The following is a 19,039-nucleotide window of genomic DNA, read 5'->3' as shown; positions in this document are numbered from 1 at the left end:
ATTTTTATAAGTTTTGGTGCATTTGCATATCAGGGTCTAATTGTCCAATTACAGCTTCAGGTTGTGAGGTCTCATCTTTCTTGTTCCTCCCTTCAGTCCAGCATTGTTTATGCTTTTGGTCCTGAAAGTTGTCCTTGGTCCTCAGCAGGAAAAGGATTTGTTTTGTCTACCTGCTCTGTGAAGAGCTTACTGGCACTTAATATGAGGCTCAGAACTACACCTAAGCAGCACGGAATCTGAAAATATGAAAGCTAAAACTCAAGGCATCACCCTGCTTTCATACCTTTCTCCATTCCTGTGACTCCTTAGGCAGGGAGGGGAAGCCATATGAGGAGCAGCTGGGGTGGCTTGATCTCTTCTGCCTGGAGGAGAGTGAGAGGAAACGTCACAGTCTACAACATCTTCATGAGGGGAAGAGGAGGGGCAGAGACTTATCTCTTCTCTGTGGTGCCCAGGGACAGGACCAGAGGGAATGGCCTGAAGTTGTGCCGGGAGAGGTTTAGGTTGGCCGTTAGAAAGAGGTTCTTCACCCAGAGGGTGGTTGGGCTCTGGAACAGGCTCCCCAGAACAGTGGTCACAGCACCAGCCTGACAGAGTTCAAGAAGTGTTTGGACAATGCTCTCAGGGACATGGTGTGACTCTTGTGGTGCTCCTGTGCAGGGCCAGGAGTTGGACTTCCTGATCCTTTGGGTCTCTTCCAATTCAGCATATTCTGCAACTCTGTAATTCTATTGTTTATTTTATTTGTTCAAGCATCACTAAATAAAATTCATGAACAGCTTTGAAAATGCGAACAGACTCAGCGGCTCCAGACATGCCCTCCTTCCTACAGCTGCCCTTCACCTCTCTGGCTGATGCACCTCTGGTGTGTGACAGCCAAATACCATAGCACAGCACTGCTTTTGCACATCCCCAGCAGACAGATAGGGTGTTCATTGAAGGTGTCAGGCACAGGGGGTCAAAGCATTTCCAGCTGCGTTGGCACAGGGATTTAGCAGTGGTTTTATGCAAAACATGCACCACTGTCTGCTTTGTTAGTCTTGCTGCCTAGAGCGAGGGTTCAGCATCCCTGGTAGTATGTAAGTAGCCCTTACCCTAGAGCTGCCAGCACCTTTTCTTTAGATGTTCTTCTTCTTGCTGGCAGTAAGTAGTTTAACATTTGGCTTGCCAAAGCACTAAGTGACAACTCAACATTCTTATGGAGTCTTTGGAAATACCCAGACTCCTCATTCCTGCTTTCCCAGGGTATGTTCCCTTGTTGACAGCCTGGGTGAATTTCCTTGTTTGAGCCACAAACCTTTAAGGCCAAGGGTGTTCTTTTACTTAATTTAAACACTGACAAGAAGTTGTTTATGACAGATAATGAGCTGTAGAAAATATCATTCAGCTTTTTTTACTGAAATCAGATGGGCAAAAACTAGAAAACTGGTAGGAAATTAATGCTTCTCATGTTTAAAATCTCTTCCGTTTCTAAGATGTCACAAGAATTGTTACTAGAAATAAATGGACATAACACATTACTAGGTAGCCACATCTTTTTTTCTCTGATGTTTCATGTAGTTGCAATTATTTTAAAGCATTTATTTATAACAGAAAAAAAGAACTGAGAAAAAACTTCTGGTTTACCACCCTCATTATTCCCATAAATTTGAACCCTAAAAAATTATTAACTAACATCTTGTAAAACAGGTGCTTCCATGATTTAGAGTCTTCTTTCTGCAATCCTGCTAAGGGAAGAAAGGTTTCAGGACACAGGATTCCACTGACAATAACTTCACTGACATTAGAAAAAGAAAATATATGAAAGAGTTGCCATTGCTTTCAGCATTATATCAGGAGTATATAAATCCATAATAAAGTACAGTGTTGATAAATTCAGTAAACCTGTGTCAAGATACTGCAAATGAGTTAAAACCTACACAAATGTGTTTCAAGATATGACATATTTATACCAGAATATTTATCATAATGGTATTTTACTTCCCTATCTGACCATCCAGGAGCCCCTTTGGCAGTCACTCTTGCATCACCTGATCTGGTGCCAAGTCCCCTCCCCATCTACACACCCTGCCCTTACACAGTCACACCAGGTTTCCCAAAGCAGAGTCCCAGACATCCAGATCCTTAAAAGGATTGCAACTTGGTACAATAACTGAATAACAAAATAGCAGCTTGAGCTGGGTGCCTCCAAGGAAAGACCCCCATGCAAAGGCACCCCTGGTATTTATACCCTCCCAGTCTAGGCAAACAAAAGTCTGAGGTCATCAGCTCCTGCCATGTTTTTTGAGTGCCACAGGTCCCTGTGGCCTTTGTTAGGCAAAGAGTCATCAGTTCACAGCCTCTTGCCTTGGGCTTAGGCTCCAGCACCCCCAGAGCTCAACCTGCAGCTCACACTGCAGCTGCACACCCAGCTGCCTGCACTGGATGTATTCCTCAGCAGGTATATCTCGTACTAGGATTTTCAGTTTATTTTTGTGTTAACCATATCCAGGCAATGGAAATTTTTCTTATTTATATTCAAATATTCAACAAGTTTATTACTCTTTCTGTAATCTTAACTGAAACTTCAATACCTTATTTTCCAAACTACATTCTGAAGTATTGCACACCTCATTTCCATTTTCAAGTTGCTGGTTGTTTAAGGAACCCACAGATTCTCAAAATCGGAGTATTTTCAAATCATCTGTATTATTACTTCTACAAAGAGCTAGGACATGAGAAAGGTTAAAGGGGCCACACTTGTAAAGGCAAGGGGTAGGACAGACATTGTAGCTTGCTGTTACAGTTGTGGTTTAAACAGCAGTATCCATTTTATTAAGTACAGTGAGTATAGTACATAACAAGTTTTTAAGGTATTTTCTAGCTTCTACAAACCAAGATCTTAGTGTGACTCAGAGTCAATATGAGTCTTCAGAGAAGTTCTGGCAAAATTATTTGCCAAATGACTAGATTTGAGCTAGTGTTGTAGAAAATTTAAAGAATATATAAAGAAATGTGCTTAAAGATTCAATTTCAGATTGATCAAAACCAGGACACAGATTGCTAAGAGTTTCCAAATCTCTCTCAACCATTTTCTTCAAGATAACGATCTCAAACGGTTGACAGATTTAAGTCTTACAATGTGCCAGAGGCTTTCTGTTCATCACAGGCGCAATTCCTGAGCTAAATTCTTCAGCTGTGGTTTGCTCCTTGATTTGCCATGTTTGTTAATCACTTGCTTGTTTTTTCATGTATCTCAGTCCTTTCATTTCACATTCAGGAAGTCCTGTTCACAAGAAGATTCCTGAAGCACTGTTCATGACCAGAAGCAAGCATAAGCATATTTTGCTCAACACATTTTTTCTGTGCATCTGTGGGAGAAAAAGGACTTTGAAATGATACATCTGAGCTTTGTTTGCTGGCTCTTTTGTACAATCAAGGCATCTCCAGTGTATGATCCAGCCTAGTCAAAATCCAAATGGAGAAGGAGTAGCAAAACAGTGTGATTTGGTCAATTGGAGAAGAAATGTGTAATAAAGCAAATTTGTGCTAGCCAGCAAAACTATCTGCTTCTTCCTACACAGAACTACCTAAGGACTGGGATTGGAAGGCCAAAAGATGTACACAAGCATTTTGATTGTTTTCCACCATCCTTTTTATGCACTCAGCATCATAATAATTAATTGGACTATCGCATACATGTTATATTTTAAGACAATTAAAAAGTATGCTGTCTTTTTCTTAATTTTATAGCTCCGTAAATCTGTTTTCAGCATCAGAGCAAGAAACCTTCTGGAAAAAGAGGCAGCAATCAATAAAATTCTAAGGTAAGATTCATATGGGATTTGATATTTAATATGTTTTGACTGTCATCTGAATTGTCACAACCTCATTTATCACAAATGTTACTGGATGTATAGTATTCATAATAGTGTATCCCTTTGTAGTACATCTATTGGATTCCTTATCAAAGATAAATTGCTCTTCGGCTATTTTATATGCTTCAACAGCAAAAAGAGAGAGATTGTACTTCTTCAGTATATATTTCAATTGTATCATGCAGTAAGATCTTTTTTCATCTCTTTTCACTTCTTCCTTCTGAATTAACTGAAACATATCTGTTCATAAGGGGTGTTATTTTGCCTAAGGAATTCTAGACTGGTTCTTACAAATATATGCACATAAAAGTTTGCAGGGATTGTGCGCTAGAAAGCATAGGCTACAGGTAGTCATATTCCAAGTAACAAATGGACAGTGAAGAAGATTTCAGAACCGTGACTTCTGTAGAAAGATTTCCTGAATGTTTTAATAATGATCTCTCGTTTTGGTATTCCATATCAAGTAACTACTTAGCACCATAAGTGAATAATGCAAGCCTAAGTCTCTGAGACCCATTTCTGAAGTTATCATTTATGTAACTCTGTGCTGCAGTTTTTCATTCCACTATTGGTTTTACATCAGAGTGACTGTTCTCAATATAATGTGCATTAATAATGCAAACAATTTATACGTCACTGTTTTTATATTTATGTTTGCGTTTTGTCAGTGAGAGGTCCCAGGTAAATACACAGTATTACTGTCAGTGTGAGCCTTCTGTTAGGCTTTGAGAATTCTCTACAACTCCATTTCCCACATATTAATAGGAATACTGGTCTGAAAAGTACAGATTAAGTAAGGCAATGTTTTACAAGGAGCAGTGAACTAGGGGTTCTGTGTGATTCCTGAATTATGAAGTTTTTTGAATACCATTTGAGAAATTTGGCAGCTGTGGTTCTTTTTAATGCTCTACAAGAATACAGCACAGGGAAAACTGTAGAAATTAACATGAAACTTCTTCTGTTTTTAAATCCATGTAATGACAACATAAACAATTACTGATTCAAATGAATACTCATTGTAAAAATATTATTGATAAATATAAATGCAATACCATAAGTATTCAATCTTAACAAAATTTAGTGCACTATTTGTAAGCAGTTTTTTTCAATTGTGTGTCTTGATTTTACAAGAATTACATTTACAGATAGAATAAGCAAAATATTTCTAAAAATACAGGTTTAGATACAGGCATCTTGGCAGTATTTCAGTTAAACATTTGTAATGAAATTCTGTGTTATATGAGAACTGTGAAATGTTATTGACACCTCCAGGGTTCCACAAATGTCAGTTTGTTTGGTGTGTTTCATACACTATACTGCAGATGAAAAGGGTAGACAAAAGAAAAAACCTTACTTTTATATATTCAAATATTAAAAAAAAACCCAAAGCTGATATTGTAGAAGCTCTGTTCTTTCTTAGATAGGAAAACAAAAATTAAATTCTGGAAACTGAAATTTAGAATTCTCCCATCAGCACAGAACTTTCTCCTTTTCTGGAGAAGTCTGAAATAGTTGAAGGAGAATCCCAGCAAACCATTGTTTGGACTTCACTAAGTTCTCAGAGATACAAGAAAAGAACCAGAAGTCAGTCCTGCCAGTTTCAGTCCTGCTGAATTCCACTTGTCTTTCAGATCATGGCTTCTACAAAAGTCTTGTATGTAAAAGGACTTCTTCTCCATTCACCAGAATTCCTCTGAAGTTTCAGAGGCAGAAGAATATAGTTTTCATTTACTAATCTACTATTTTATTTTTAATTATCTGTTTACTCTGTTAATTTAATCTAAATGTACTGAGTTTTCCAATCTATTTCCTGGATCACCAGCAATAAACTTAGAGGAACACAGAGAAAAGGAGGGAATTTCTGTCAAGTAAGAAAAATATGGATCACGTGTCCTCTAATGCTTTCTTGGGCTGATTGTAGGTCATTTACAAAGAGTCTTACAAAGAATCTTCTCTCTCCTGAGAAAAAGAACAAATACTGTTTACTGTTCCTGGTTATTGACTCAAAATTGTTAAATAAGTTCTAATCTAGTGACACTTGCAATGCATCTGTTCCAGCATAGGAGTATTGTGTTCATGGCATTCATGGTGGGCAAACAATTATAGATTGCCAGTGATGGGCTGATTGGTCCTGAGCACTGCCAGTGTTTCCATTTAATGACAGCGTCAGCACTGATGATGCAGGGGAATTTTACGAATAGGAAAAGAAGTGATAAGATTTACTTTAGGTCCAGTTTAAGTAATACAGGAAAATTCAACCTTTCAACATGAGAGATTCTAGTACTTACTTTTGCTTTAGTTGTAAATTCTGTAAGCTCCTTCATAAAATTGGGTGAATCTCAGCTATTCAGAGTATCTGACGAAAGAAGAAATGGCATTTATGCCAAAAACAATAAGAGATAACTCAGAATGGCCCTTTTGAAAAGATTGCTTCTAGCATAATTTTAATTTTTGTCTCCCTGAATTAAGAAGCATTTTTCTAAAGCAATACCTCTATATAGTAAAGCTGCCCATGGGCAACTTCAACTTGATAAAATTGCTGTGCTAAAAGGGAGTTTTAAGTCTGTTCGAGCCTAAGTCCACCTCTGACCTTCCCTCCTCCCTACTTTTTAAATCTTGCCAAATTATTTTTAACCAAATTGTGAATGTTTCAATATAACCAGTTATATAGTAGGACCATACATTACGCATAGCTACCTTCATGTCTCTCTTGTGGATCCTTCTCTATCCATACTTCATTTTTCCCTTTTATATGCTGAACTGCAGCTTGACATCTTCTTCCCTAAGATGAGGAAGAAGGACATTAATAGCCCTTGACCACCAAGAGAGATGGTTCATGCACTCAGTCCTAGGTGTCTCACCTGCTCATCTGCTGTTACATCATGCAGCAAAACTGATGTCTTGGGTATCTTTCTTTTCCTGCAGCTTTCTCCCGCAGCCCCAGGGAAGTGTCTCATTTCTGAGCATCCTTGTTTAGAAGCCAACATTCACCTTGCCTCCTTGAGGTCTTTGTTCAATTAGGCATGGGAACCAAGTCAAGGATGTAGCAACTACTGTCCTGGTACTTTGATCAGGGCTTTGCATCACTGTGGCCAGTGGCAGAGCATGAAGGCCTTAACTCTTCACATAAATCCATTCCGAGGTGAGAAGTTCAACCTTGGAAAATGAAATAAAGTACAAGTGAGTTAGAGACATTTAGAACAACTTTTTCAAAACAAGGTCCATTTTAATAGTGCCTCTGAATTGCAAACAGCTCCACTCCTGTCTGAGAATTACAATGCATTTCTCTCAGCAGCAATAACCACTTCTAGTAAATTTACTTTCTCCTGCATATCTTCAGTGCTTCACACTTTTCTCCCACTCTGTGTTGCTGCAAGCAGTGCTTTTCTTCTTAAAAGCAAATTCTGTGCCTATGGTTCTCCTGACCCTTATTCCTTGCCCAATCATTATCTAAGAATGGGTCTGGCCCGTTATTACTCCCACTGGCTTTCTGAAGTAGAAAGAGCAGAGCAGGTGCAATCAAAATGTTGGGTATAAATCAATTCGTTCTCTCCCATGCTGAGGATAAGTTGTAAACAGCACAGAATGGTGGGGAAAATGAGCAAATTGAAAGTAATCTCACATAGTCCAAAATATAATCAAAGTGTCAGTAGTGCAAAACCTGATTCTGGTGTGCACTGAACTATGCTTCACAGAATCAGAGAATGGTTGAGATTGGAAGGGACCTCGGGAGGTTGTCTGATCCAACCTTCCTGCTCAAGTAGGACTACCCAGAACAAGTTGCCTAGAACCACATCCAGATACCTTTTGAATATCTCCAGGGAAGGAGACTCCACAGTATATATATAAAATATATATTGTAACAGTTCGGGAAACTTTTTTTTCCCAAATAGGCAGCTTTTAATTTGTTTTTCATTACAGCTGATGTTATAGTCAAACAGATGCTAGGGGTGTACATTAGGATTTTCACTGTTCTAGACAAGATTTGTCTTATGTGTTTCCTGGTCCTGAGGGAGTGATATAACTCACGCTTAAGTGGAACATTCAGTTTCACAAACAACAAACTGAGTGAAGTGCATTTATCTTTTGTTTGAACCTGAGAATGCTGGGAGGGGGTGGGGGGAGGAGTGTGAAGGGAGAAAGGGAAGAAAGAATTGCTTGCATTAAGTATCCTATTCTAGTTTTTCTTAATATGCTAGAAGATAATTCAGACTTTGTTAATACAAGTATTTCTGCAAAATATAGTGATTTCTAGGAAAGCTATGAAGTTTATCTCTAAATAAAATCTTCCTGAAGACCAATACAGAGAATGAGAAAAAATCTTTTCCAATGTAAATGATTCTATGATTCTATGATCCTAGAAGATATACCTTTGATATCCTTTATTAGAAATTTTCCTTTGTTAAATAACTGACTTGTATTAGTTGGTTCTGACTTGCAACAAATTTCTTGGCATGTATTTTATGTTTTCTCTCTTAAGAGTATGATTTCTTTCTTCATGTCTTTGAGGGTTTGACCCCATGCATTTCTCAGAACAAATGTTCCAGGTAAGTTCCACTGAGGATTGTTGTCATCCCGTGAGAAATCCCAACTTAGTCACCACCTTCCTAAATCTCTACAAGTGTACGGCATCACTGGATTTCACCTGCCTGATGCAAAAACAAACAAAAAGAAACACTGGAATATACATATCCATTGTAAAGAACTTACTCTGTTTCATGGGATTTGTGCCACATGAACACCATATTATGGATCACTGAAAGCACAGTTGTAAAGCAGAGGTTTTGGGTTATGGAGCCTCCAACACTGCAGGTATGGAATTGATCCCATTTTGAAAGAGGTGGTAGACTGGACAGCCACTTGAGGTTTCTTCTTCTGCGTTGCTTTTATTGATTCTTCTACAGTTCAATAAAAATTGTTATTATATAAACATCTGTGAGAAGAGAAGCTGACACAGCAAGGCAAGAATGATAATCACTATCACAAAGGAAATAAAGTCTTCTACCTTAGCTCAACTGCCTGAGCAGTCACTAAAGAAAATAGGTGACTATTTGGTTTTTTGCTTTAGAGACATAAGGAAGGAAACAAGAAAAAAACATGGAAAAGGAAAAACCTGACTCATCCAAGTTGCATTAATAATCCATTTTATTTCACCTGCCAGATTCAGATCTCTGTAAAAAATTTTATCTTTTTCCCACAATGAACAGTAGTGTAAGTGTGGTAAAAATGTGCATTGTGCTTTCTATTCAAAAATACCTTATTAAATTAAATTTATAAACGAAAGAAAGAAACACTAGAATGCCTCTCAGGTGGATTCCCCATGAATCTTAGGTTGTCACATTTAACCATATATTCCAAGTTACATGGAATTATAATGTGAGGATAGAAAGATTTAGTAAGGATAGAGAATCCTAGAGAGTGAAAACAGTGCTGAATGATGCTGATAACTGCACTGAAGTGCACCTCACTACTAAGGCTTCAGTGTGAGCACATTTCAGGGAGAACAACAAAAGTACGTAGTAATATATGCAATTGCTACAAATACTACAGAAATACTCACTCATTAAAAGACTGAAAAAAACCCCAAAGCAGTGTTATACTGGAATGCAAGATGAGGGAATACTTGTTGCGGGAAAGGATGCGTGACTAAAAATCCAAGTGTGAGCCACATGCTTACCCTCTTCAAGAGACCTCAGAATATTCATGAAAGGTACAGTATTTTGAATCATTGATCAAAACCTTTAATATTTTACATTTGGTCAAAGAATATTAATTAAACACTCTGTTCATGACTTATTTCTCAGGAATTCCAAAGCATGAAATAGTTTGAAGGACTCCGAAAATGTAGACCTCCTAATTTGTTGCAGGTAATACAAGCTAGGTGGTACAAACCACATGGTATCCCAGTATTGTCTTGTTCTGTGTGATCTTCACCTGGCTTTCTGATTACCTAAAAATTTGCATTTTCTCTTTCAGGATATTTTATTACATTTGCACTTTTCAAGGCAAATTTGGAGCATGTGGTTTGCAGCTGCTGAACTGTGTTCAGAGTTCTGCAAGGTGAGTACAAAGTCCAGAAGGCTGACACACTTCTTGGCTCTTCTCTGTTTTGTACCTTCCTTATTCCTCCACAAGGAAAAATAAACCTATCTAATATTTCGGAGAGGTGGTATAGGAAGATGAAAAGGGCAATTTCAGCTAAAAAGGGTAATTTTGCCTCTGTTGTTTGAAGAAAGGTCAAAAGCTTCTGACCAGCTGCAGTTACATAAAAATGTATCAAGGCAAGAAAAGTGTTTTTTTTAAAACTCCAGTTTTCAAACCACATAGGACTGATTTTTTTACACTGTGGCAGGTTGATTGTGCCTGGTGTGGGATTCAACTCCAGGTAGCCAAATCTTCCTTTGAGCTAAGGGATGAATTCTACCATCTAGTTGACAGAGGTCTAATCAATAAAGGTAATGGAGCCCAGTGAGACCTTTAGCTGACTGCTTTGTCTTTAGTAACTTTATGGTTACTTTAATACCTTCCAAACATCATTAATTAAATTAATTGACCAAGCATTCAGTGAAGTTGTTCACATATGGACATACAGTAATGTGTGAGATGCCAAAGGACATCTAAACCATCCTCTGGAAGGTGGCAGGCAATACACAGATTTGTAGGGGTATTGTACCCTGATGGAGCAGCAGCTGGAAACAAAGCAAAATATCTAAGGCACGGCAGGTGGTGCTGGCCATCTCTGTACAGCCAGTTTCATTGGGTCCTGCATCTCCACTGGCTATGAGTTGGTGAAAAGCCTGGATACGTGGCTCACAGGCAGCCTACAATGAGAACACAAACCCTATTGCAGATTTCGAAACCGGTAACTCTGAAAAATTCATGGCACCTGCCATTTCAAAAGTCCCCAAAGATCTGCAACTCTAGGCATCTAAGAAGCTGAAAAACATCCAGATTCTGAGTCAAACAGATAACTAAGCATGGCTGTTACTACGAGTTCATACAAGAAAGATTAATTCTCAAGGCACTAATTCCCATAAAATTCATACAAGGAAGATTAATTCCCAAGACACTAATTCCCATAAGTGGAGAACGCCAGGAGAGAAGCTGTCAAAAGTAGACAAGGCCTTTTCAGCACATCTTTTTCACTGGAAATACAAAAATTTTTCTTTGCAATTACTTGATAAAAATTTCTGATCTCTGTGCTAAACAACTGGTATTTCATTATTTCTCTGTTGACTTCACAAGAGTGGCAGGGTTTCCAGAGGTATTGAAAATGAGGCAATGGATGTAAATGCTGAATACAGATTTAGGAATCTAACTTAGTGATCATAAATACTAAGTTTTTCTACAGGTGTTACTTTTTATGCATGCTCACTCTGCCATAGTATGCCCATAGTAAATGGCTATGTCTGTTTCACAATATTATTAACAGTAGAATAAACAATCTTGTTCATTATTCAAGAATTTATTGCTTGAGCATTTAAAGCTCTCTTTTATTATGAACACTAAGTGTTTATGTAACTTGGAATTCAAGTTGCTATGTACAAGAGTGTGAAAAGTTTATGTACAAGTTACATTTTGATGTCAAGAAAATAAGTTTTAGCTATTAGCAGCAGAACATAATAATTTATATCTAAAGGGGGAAAAAAGAGATAAGTTACCTTCTTTGTCACACAAAAAAGCCTCTGTAAAAAAATCAGATCCCAGAAGTTTTCATTCTCTTTGCTGGGAAAAACTGGATCATAATTTTAATCAAGTAATATAGGATCTATTTTTAGGAAATAATTCTTTCCTTTTTTTTTTTCCTTTTATTCAATCAAAAATTGCAAAGGTATTCAAATATCTCAGTTGTTTTCTGACAATGTTATGTGGTATCATCGTCCACAACGTAATGATTAAAATCCTTTGGTATTAAAATGCTCATAATTTCTCTAAGTTGAGCTGTGTTTTATAAGACATGCAGTAATTTTATTATATGTCATGATACTTTAGTTCAGTGTAGTGTAACCTAGTGCTTTCTATAACAAGTGTAGCACAATGTATTTTTCTAGCATGCTAATCTGATTGGCAGTGGTGACACTGACAAGCATTCTAAGCATCTCATTTTTGTTGCAGGTGTCACTTTGGATTTCTACTTGTATCATTTATGTGTTTAAATCCAAAAGAAGGAGAAAAAGTGGAGAAGAGTGAAAAACAACGCCATGGTGGGGAAAGAACATGCCATGGACAACTTCTGCTGTCAAGCATGGTCATCCCATGCTGCCAGGGATTTATCTAAGCCTTACAGACTGGCAGACAGAATGGTTACACTAAGGGTGTATAGTTTTTTTCATCTTTTCAGAAAAAAAATGAAGATTCAGTTCAATAAAAAGTATGGAATATTACCAGCTGGGTCTTGTGTTTCTCTAAATGGTCTCATAACACAAAATGAGCAATAAGGAGTGCACAGTGTAAATTTTAAATTGAAACATTCTGGAAAGTTAAAATATGTTTCCAATGTTGAAATTCCATATCTCAGCCATAAGAGGTATCTGTGTGAGCTCTTTTAGTGGAAACCTCTCTTTTTCTTAAGGAAATCAATTTCATTGTAGTCATCAAGAGAAAGATACACATACCCTTTTAGCTGGTGCATGGTACTGGCCAAAAAATACTCATTTCTGCCAAAATGTGTAAAATGTGTTTGTGAAAATTAAGCAAAAACCAAAATGGACCATAAGCAAACAAGTGAAAAAGCCCACACAACAAAATGCTGCAAGTTGACTGCATTCCCAGAGAGCAGGCATTTCATATTACAGAATATCAGCAATTTGCAGCTTTTAATTTCATACTGGATCTGGTTCCAGTTGTTTTGAACACTCCAAGTTAAGTTCTAGGTCCTAAGTGTGAATGTTTAGCCCTGAAAGGGACTAAAATTGCTGTTGTGCTTGTTCTATTCCCTTCTTTATTGCTGAGAAACTGGTTTTACTGATGGTTAGTGCATTGCTTGGCCCCTTTCACACTTAGTGAAGTGTTGAGGGACCAAAAATTCTACAGCAAACTAAAAAAAGTCATAGATGGTCTTTGCTAAGGCATGAAGAAGGTTCATCAGGTGACCAGTTGTGTTGCAGAGTGAGGGTCCATTACTTTGGAAATATTTTCATTGAATATCCACTGCTCTTGTATTGCTATTCTCTGTTGTTCTTGAAGTACTTGCTCCCCTCAAAGGCAAGCTGATGTCTCTGAATGTGCTACCTCTGAAATTATCATTTATACTGAAAACTCTGTGTCATCATCTTACATTTCTTTGTAGGGCCTGCACTAGACAACGCATGCTGAGCGGATCATTTGAGGGGCAGCCAGCAAAGGAAAGGTCAATACTTAGTGTCCAGCATCATATACGACAAGAACGCAGGTAAAAATGGACAGAAGGGAAGGTTTTAAAATATTCTTAAAACAAAGGTGACAAAAGGAAATAAATTTGAGCAATGCCTAACATGTGAAAAGCCAAAACCACTTGTACAAAGAACTGAATTCACCATTCTTCATTGTCACCATAATGAAATTCATTGTACTGTGTAAATGGAAAAAAAAGCCTTTTTATTTCAAATGTCATTTCCTTTGCCAACTACAAAGCTATCAATTTAAAGATCAGAAGGACAGAAATTGGCTTATGTTAGACCAGATTGAAAACAATTGAAAAGCATATAAGCTTTTGATGTTAGCAAGAGAAAAATGATAAGAATTTGAGATATTGGGTGGCTGGAGAGAAGTGCTTTATAATGGTCATCTTATAAAGGTCAAAACTTCATCTTGAGATATATTGTTAAATTGATTATGATTGTTTCAGGTCACTGAGACATGGTTCGAACAGCCAGCGAATCAGCAGAGGAAAATCTCTTGAAACATTGACTCAAGATGTAAGTCGTCACAGAAATGCTAGTTTCAGTTTGAGAATAAATGAAATTAGAATATATACTATCAAATAAATGCTTGTGTAAGACTAATTCTATTTATGGATTTGCTTGCAATTTGTCTTTTGAAATCTTGAAAGGAAGTCATAAGACAAATGCTGTAACTGCATTTGAATTATCCTCAAAATAATTGATATGGTTATTTCACTGATAGACTCATGGTTTTGGAATATTTACTGAGACAGATTCACTGAGTCTGTAGACACTGCATTAGGAACACAATTGCTACCCAGGACACCTTAAAAAGCATTACTCTGGAATTATACAAACCACTCAAGCTGGCAAAACAGCACTTCAAAATTTCTGAAGAAAGTTTAGCAGTATTTTCCAAGCAGCAGAACTGTCAGACAAAGGGACAAAGACTAAAAGGGAGAATAGTAATCATGAATTTAACTGTGGTGTGATTTCATACAGTTAAGTGTGTTTTCATTTCCACAAATTCATATGATATTTTGTGGATCTCTGTGGCAACGAAATTTCAAGATGCAATATTAGTCACCCCATTTCCAAACTGTCTCGGTCTTTAAAGGTAAATAAAGCACATGTGGCTTTGCTAGTATCCAACAGCAAGGATAACACCAAGCATTATCCCACCAGGAGTGTTTGAAAGACTCACATAACTCAGAATAGTAATGCTGATTTTTCCCACCACTGCATGAGCTCGGATAGCATTCTGCCTCCCTGCCTCCCTCTCCCTCATCCCTGCACTCAGCATGTCACTACCTGTATGATCTGCATGCCTCACAGCCTGGCAGCCATGCAGCAGGCTTGAGAAGCTGAAAGGGTGTCTACAGCCTTTTATTTCCCAGTTTTTGCCCTTAGTAACTGATTGTATTCATTCCAGTTCAGAGAGGTTGGCTGGTCTTACAGGACCTCTGTTTTTAAAGTTAAAAGTTAGATTGGCTGGAGCCTCAAGCATGAAATTAGAACTGAAATTAGCCTTGATGAAAATAAGGAGCCTTATGCTGTAGATAGAAAACACCGTGCAGTATGCTTGACTGAGTTGACGTGCAGTACATTTGGAAATAAAGATCTTTCATTTGAATATTTCTATGTAAAATACCATATCTTGCTTTCATCTGAAACATTAAAAATAACAACCCTTAGACCTCGATTAAAAGGAATCATTTTGCTTCTAGCACTCCAACACAGTGAGATACAGAAATGCACAGAGAGAAGACAGTGAGATAAAGATGATCCAAGAAAAAAAGGAACAAGCTGAAATGAAAAGGTATTTAAAAATCAAAAGTCTGAGTGCACCTTTTCTGTATTAACTGTTCTCAGAATGAAGTTAAAAGTATTAAAAGTCAACTTGAAAAAAAGAAAGAAGCGTTAAGGATATTTTTTCCAGGGGTAATGTGTATAATGTGTAACACTTAATAACGTACATTTTTTCCAAAGGAAAGTCCAGGAGGAGGAGCTGCGAGAGAACCACCCGTATTTCGATAAACCCCTTTTCATAGTTGGCCGTGAGCACAGGTTCAGGAACTTCTGCCGAGTGGTGGTACGGGCTCGCTTTAATGCGTAAGTTCATTTCATAGCAACGCTGCTCCCAACGGGTGCCCACCTGCATGTCCTCAGAAATCAAGCTCTAACTTTTCTTCTACCAGGAAAACTGCATGTAGTGTGGTCACCACACAAGCTGGCAGCCAGCTGTCTGTGGTGCAGCCTTGCTGCTGGACGAAAGGAAGCAGTAAAATGCTGTGTTAGGGCAGATGTGTTTGAGCAGTCTGTGATGCTGAGATGGACAAGACCGGGGAAACTGCAGGCATGAACTAAGAGGAAAGGGTAATGTTTCCCACTTTCAGATGTTTGGAAATCAACTTGCTTTTCCCTTCTTACTGCTCATCATAAGGCAAGAAGTTCTTACACACCAACAGTTACTCATAGACCAGAAAAAGGTGAAGAGAAATGAATTGCACCTATGGTCACCCAAATACTCTGTAGCCCATTATAAGGGACTCAGAATGTGCTGGGGAGGTGTTCAGCTGTGGGAGATAAAAGGAGAAAAGCTGAAACCAAACGAAAAACAGGGTGACTCAGCAACTAACCTGGAGGTATATGTGAGTGTGGCAGACAGAGATCCATGTACAAGCAGCTTTCTATAAAATCATTTTACAACTCTTCTTTTAAACCTCTGTCTCTTGCTGGCACCCTGCTTTTAAAGGGTTAATGCATGTCACCTTGCATAGAGCTGGGTAAGACACAAGACAGCTCAAGGCCATGAGCTTGGCACTTAGAACAACTGGTTTCAGCAGCTGCTTTACCATTGATTTTCTCTGTGCCCTTCAACAAATTACTTCTAGTTAGCATGACAGGTCAGTTAGACAGTTTTAACAATTGCTGTATTTAAGTTTCTGCCACCTTTGTAGAGACATGTCCTTGAGCTACATCCTCACTTTTCTATGCAACTGTTAACTTGATTGTAGTGCACTGGTCCATGAAGCACTTGCAAATTAAAACAGAAAAACAAAACACACAAACAGTCGATCAAATCCACTTAGCAACTACTTGTCAGTCCCTCTTAGCATTGTTGAGTGCCCAATGGTAACAGGATATTTATGGTAAAACAGTTTAAATAAAATGTTTTCAATTATAAGAATAAATGGATTTTCTTAAACAGTCTTCTTTTTTTTTCATTTACTTAAATCCTCCCTGCTTTATTTGTTTTCCCATCTAGCTTACCAAGTAAGATATTCTAGATATCTTTTTCAAACTGATAGGATACATATTTTCTTCTAATTAAAAAAGGCTGAGGAATGCTGCTATGTACAATCTAGGGAGAGGCATGAGTTTAAGAATCAAAAGTCAGTGGATTCAGGGGGAAGGCACCTAATACAGTATGTTCTGTGTGCTTACTGGTGTAAGTGGATGAACCTGGCCTGTGGAAGATGTTTCTTGTTCTCCTTGTATGTCTTGTGCATTCCTGTAATTCATAATCATGAAATCTCGCTGGTGGTAATTCCTCAAGTCTGTTCAGTCCATTTTCCACTTTAAGCTCAGCAAGGAAATAATGGCAATTTCACATCCCAATGGCTAGAGCCCTCCAATGAAATATAGGATATGTCAGTGCAGATCCTGTCTTGGCTTGATTTCCTACGGGAGTTGGAAGATAAGTAAAAGCCCCTATAACCAGTGGGTCAGGGGAGGCTTCTTGAAAAGTGTTCTTGTAGTTTCTCCCACAGCAGTCATTCTACTTTATAGGAAATTGATAAATAATTGCTGCAGCAGAAACTTAATTCATGTCACCTAGATATGTGCATGTTACTTATAGGGTAGTTCTCTTTGCCTAAAAAGGGTGTTTGGATATGGCAGGTGGAGCACAGCAATTACATGGGAAAATTCAGAAAATACAAGGTACAGAGAATCTAAAAATACTAATCAGAAAAAGACTAAAGAAATAATAAAAAACATAGAGCTCGTGGAAGGATTTGTGTGTGTGTGTATATGTGTATGTTAACTGAGGATATCATATGATCACAGAATTATAGAGTGGTTTGAGTTGCAAGGGGCCTTAAGGATCATCTAGTTCCAACCCCTCTGCCTTGGACAGGGACACCTTTCACGAGGCCAGGTTGCTCAGAGCCTCATCCAGCCATAGTCCAAGAAGTTTTGAAGTCATTGTAAAGAGCATTTTGGTATCTTAAATTCAGTAGCAGGTTATCCCACTTATTCCCAAGAAAATTACAAGATTAAGTCCTTGTTTACAAAATCAAGACCCAAAAAACTGTCAGTTCAAAGAATCTTAGAGGAATTACACATATGCAATGAGTTAGTGATCCTAGCTGTGTTGATAGTATGACTGAAATTACATAGAATTAAATGAAATTTATACAGACTTTTAAAATAAAGACAGCATAAAATCAAGCCTTGATTTTGGACAGAAATTACTTTGAGTTGATGGATGCATGGTTTAATTATAATGCTGACTAAAATAAAATATAAATGACTGTATTTTTTCTTCTTTTTATAGCTCTAAAACAGATCCTGTTACTGGAGCTGTGAAAAATACCAAATATCATCAGCTTTAGTAAGCACTGCAAAAGTAACTTTGCTTGGTCTCATAAGCCTGCAGTATAAGTGTGTGCACACATGCATAGATGTGTGTAAATGTGCATGCACATGTGTATGTATTCTTTTTTTTTATTATTTTTTTTCCAAAAAAGGGTTTTCTTACCATGGAGTAGTTTGGGGAGAAGGATGAACAGAAAGAGAATTTTTTAATCAGACTTTTCTTCTTCCCTTGCATGCAACTTCTTTAGTTTTACTATGCATTTCTGAAATATTGAAATCTTTGACACTTCTGAGCTCAATTTATTTTTGATAGGAAAGCACTTAACTGTAGTGTAGGCACAAAGCCACACCGAGCTGAGGGCTTTTCTGTAATGGCATTTCCTTATGTATTGTTCACAGTGACTTGCTGGGTTTGGTTACTTACCTGGACTGGGTCATGATCATTGTTACGATATGCTCCTGCATTTCCATGATGTTTGAATCCCCTTTTAGAAGAGTTATGCATGCTCCAACACTCCAGGTACTGCCACTGAACCATTTTACAATTACTGAATCATTTTACAATTACTGAACCACAGTCCCCTTGCTTTTCTCCACTGCCTGTTCCTAAATTATGATTGGTCTCTGCTTCTGTTTTCAGATTGCTGAATATGTTTTTGTAATATTCATGAGCATTGAGCTTAATCTGAAGATTATGGCAGATGGCTTGTTCTTTACACCAACAGCTGTCATTAGGGACTTTGGAGGAGTTATGGACATATTTATATATCTTGTAAGTTTTTTATATTTATGGAAGGCTTTTGTGGCATTCTTAATTCTGATATGTTTGGTTGTATAAATGTTTAGAAGTGTCAAAAAGTTTGGCTGTGTACCCTGATGCAAATGCAGTGGGGATGCACGGATGTGATAAACACCTGGCAATTTAGTGTGGGATCATTATATGGCCCTTTCTAATTCTTTATTTGTTGATATGTTTCAAGTGTCAGATCTGATTATCCTTCAGTGTAAACTCAAGAACTCTGACCTTGTTTCAACATTTTTATGCATGAGAATCCTAATTTTACCTGTTTCATAGATATTAATTGCCTCTTCCCCTCTCAACAGTATTCCTGCATTATTGAAGGTGTTTCAAAAGCCTTTACCATTTGACAGAGATCACATCTTTGTTGCTGGTGTTGCTATAGAAGAAACCTGTATCCCACCTCTATCAGAAGTGAT

General features: G+C 37.7%; 1 protein-coding gene across 6 annotated transcripts in view; it reads left to right on the top strand.

The window, feature by feature from the left end:
* The window catches only part of NALCN (sodium leak channel, non-selective), a 238,554-nt gene that overhangs the window by 191,900 nt on the left and 27,615 nt on the right, over positions 1–19,039 (top strand). For 5 of the 6 annotated variants that reach the window (XM_063392374.1, XM_063392371.1, XM_063392372.1 and 2 more), the window contains 8 exons: positions 3,733–3,806; positions 13,147–13,248; positions 13,684–13,753; positions 14,947–15,038; positions 15,209–15,331; positions 17,781–17,837; positions 18,221–18,341; positions 18,462–18,593. In XM_063392374.1, the coding sequence (XP_063248444.1) occupies positions 3,733–3,806; positions 13,147–13,248; positions 13,684–13,753; positions 14,947–15,038; positions 15,209–15,331; positions 17,781–17,837; positions 18,221–18,341; positions 18,462–18,593 (771 nt within the window). The remainder of the gene's footprint in view (positions 1–3,732; positions 3,807–13,146; positions 13,249–13,683; positions 13,754–14,946; positions 15,039–15,208; positions 15,332–17,780; positions 17,838–18,220; positions 18,342–18,461; positions 18,594–19,039) is intronic. The other variant, XM_063392373.1, reaches the window with a different exon arrangement.

This window comes from Prinia subflava, chromosome 3 (genome assembly GCF_021018805.1).
Source record: "Prinia subflava isolate CZ2003 ecotype Zambia chromosome 3, Cam_Psub_1.2, whole genome shotgun sequence".
NCBI lineage: Eukaryota > Metazoa > Chordata > Aves > Passeriformes > Cisticolidae > Prinia > Prinia subflava.
This window is presented reverse-complemented; position numbering and strand designations above follow the sequence as displayed.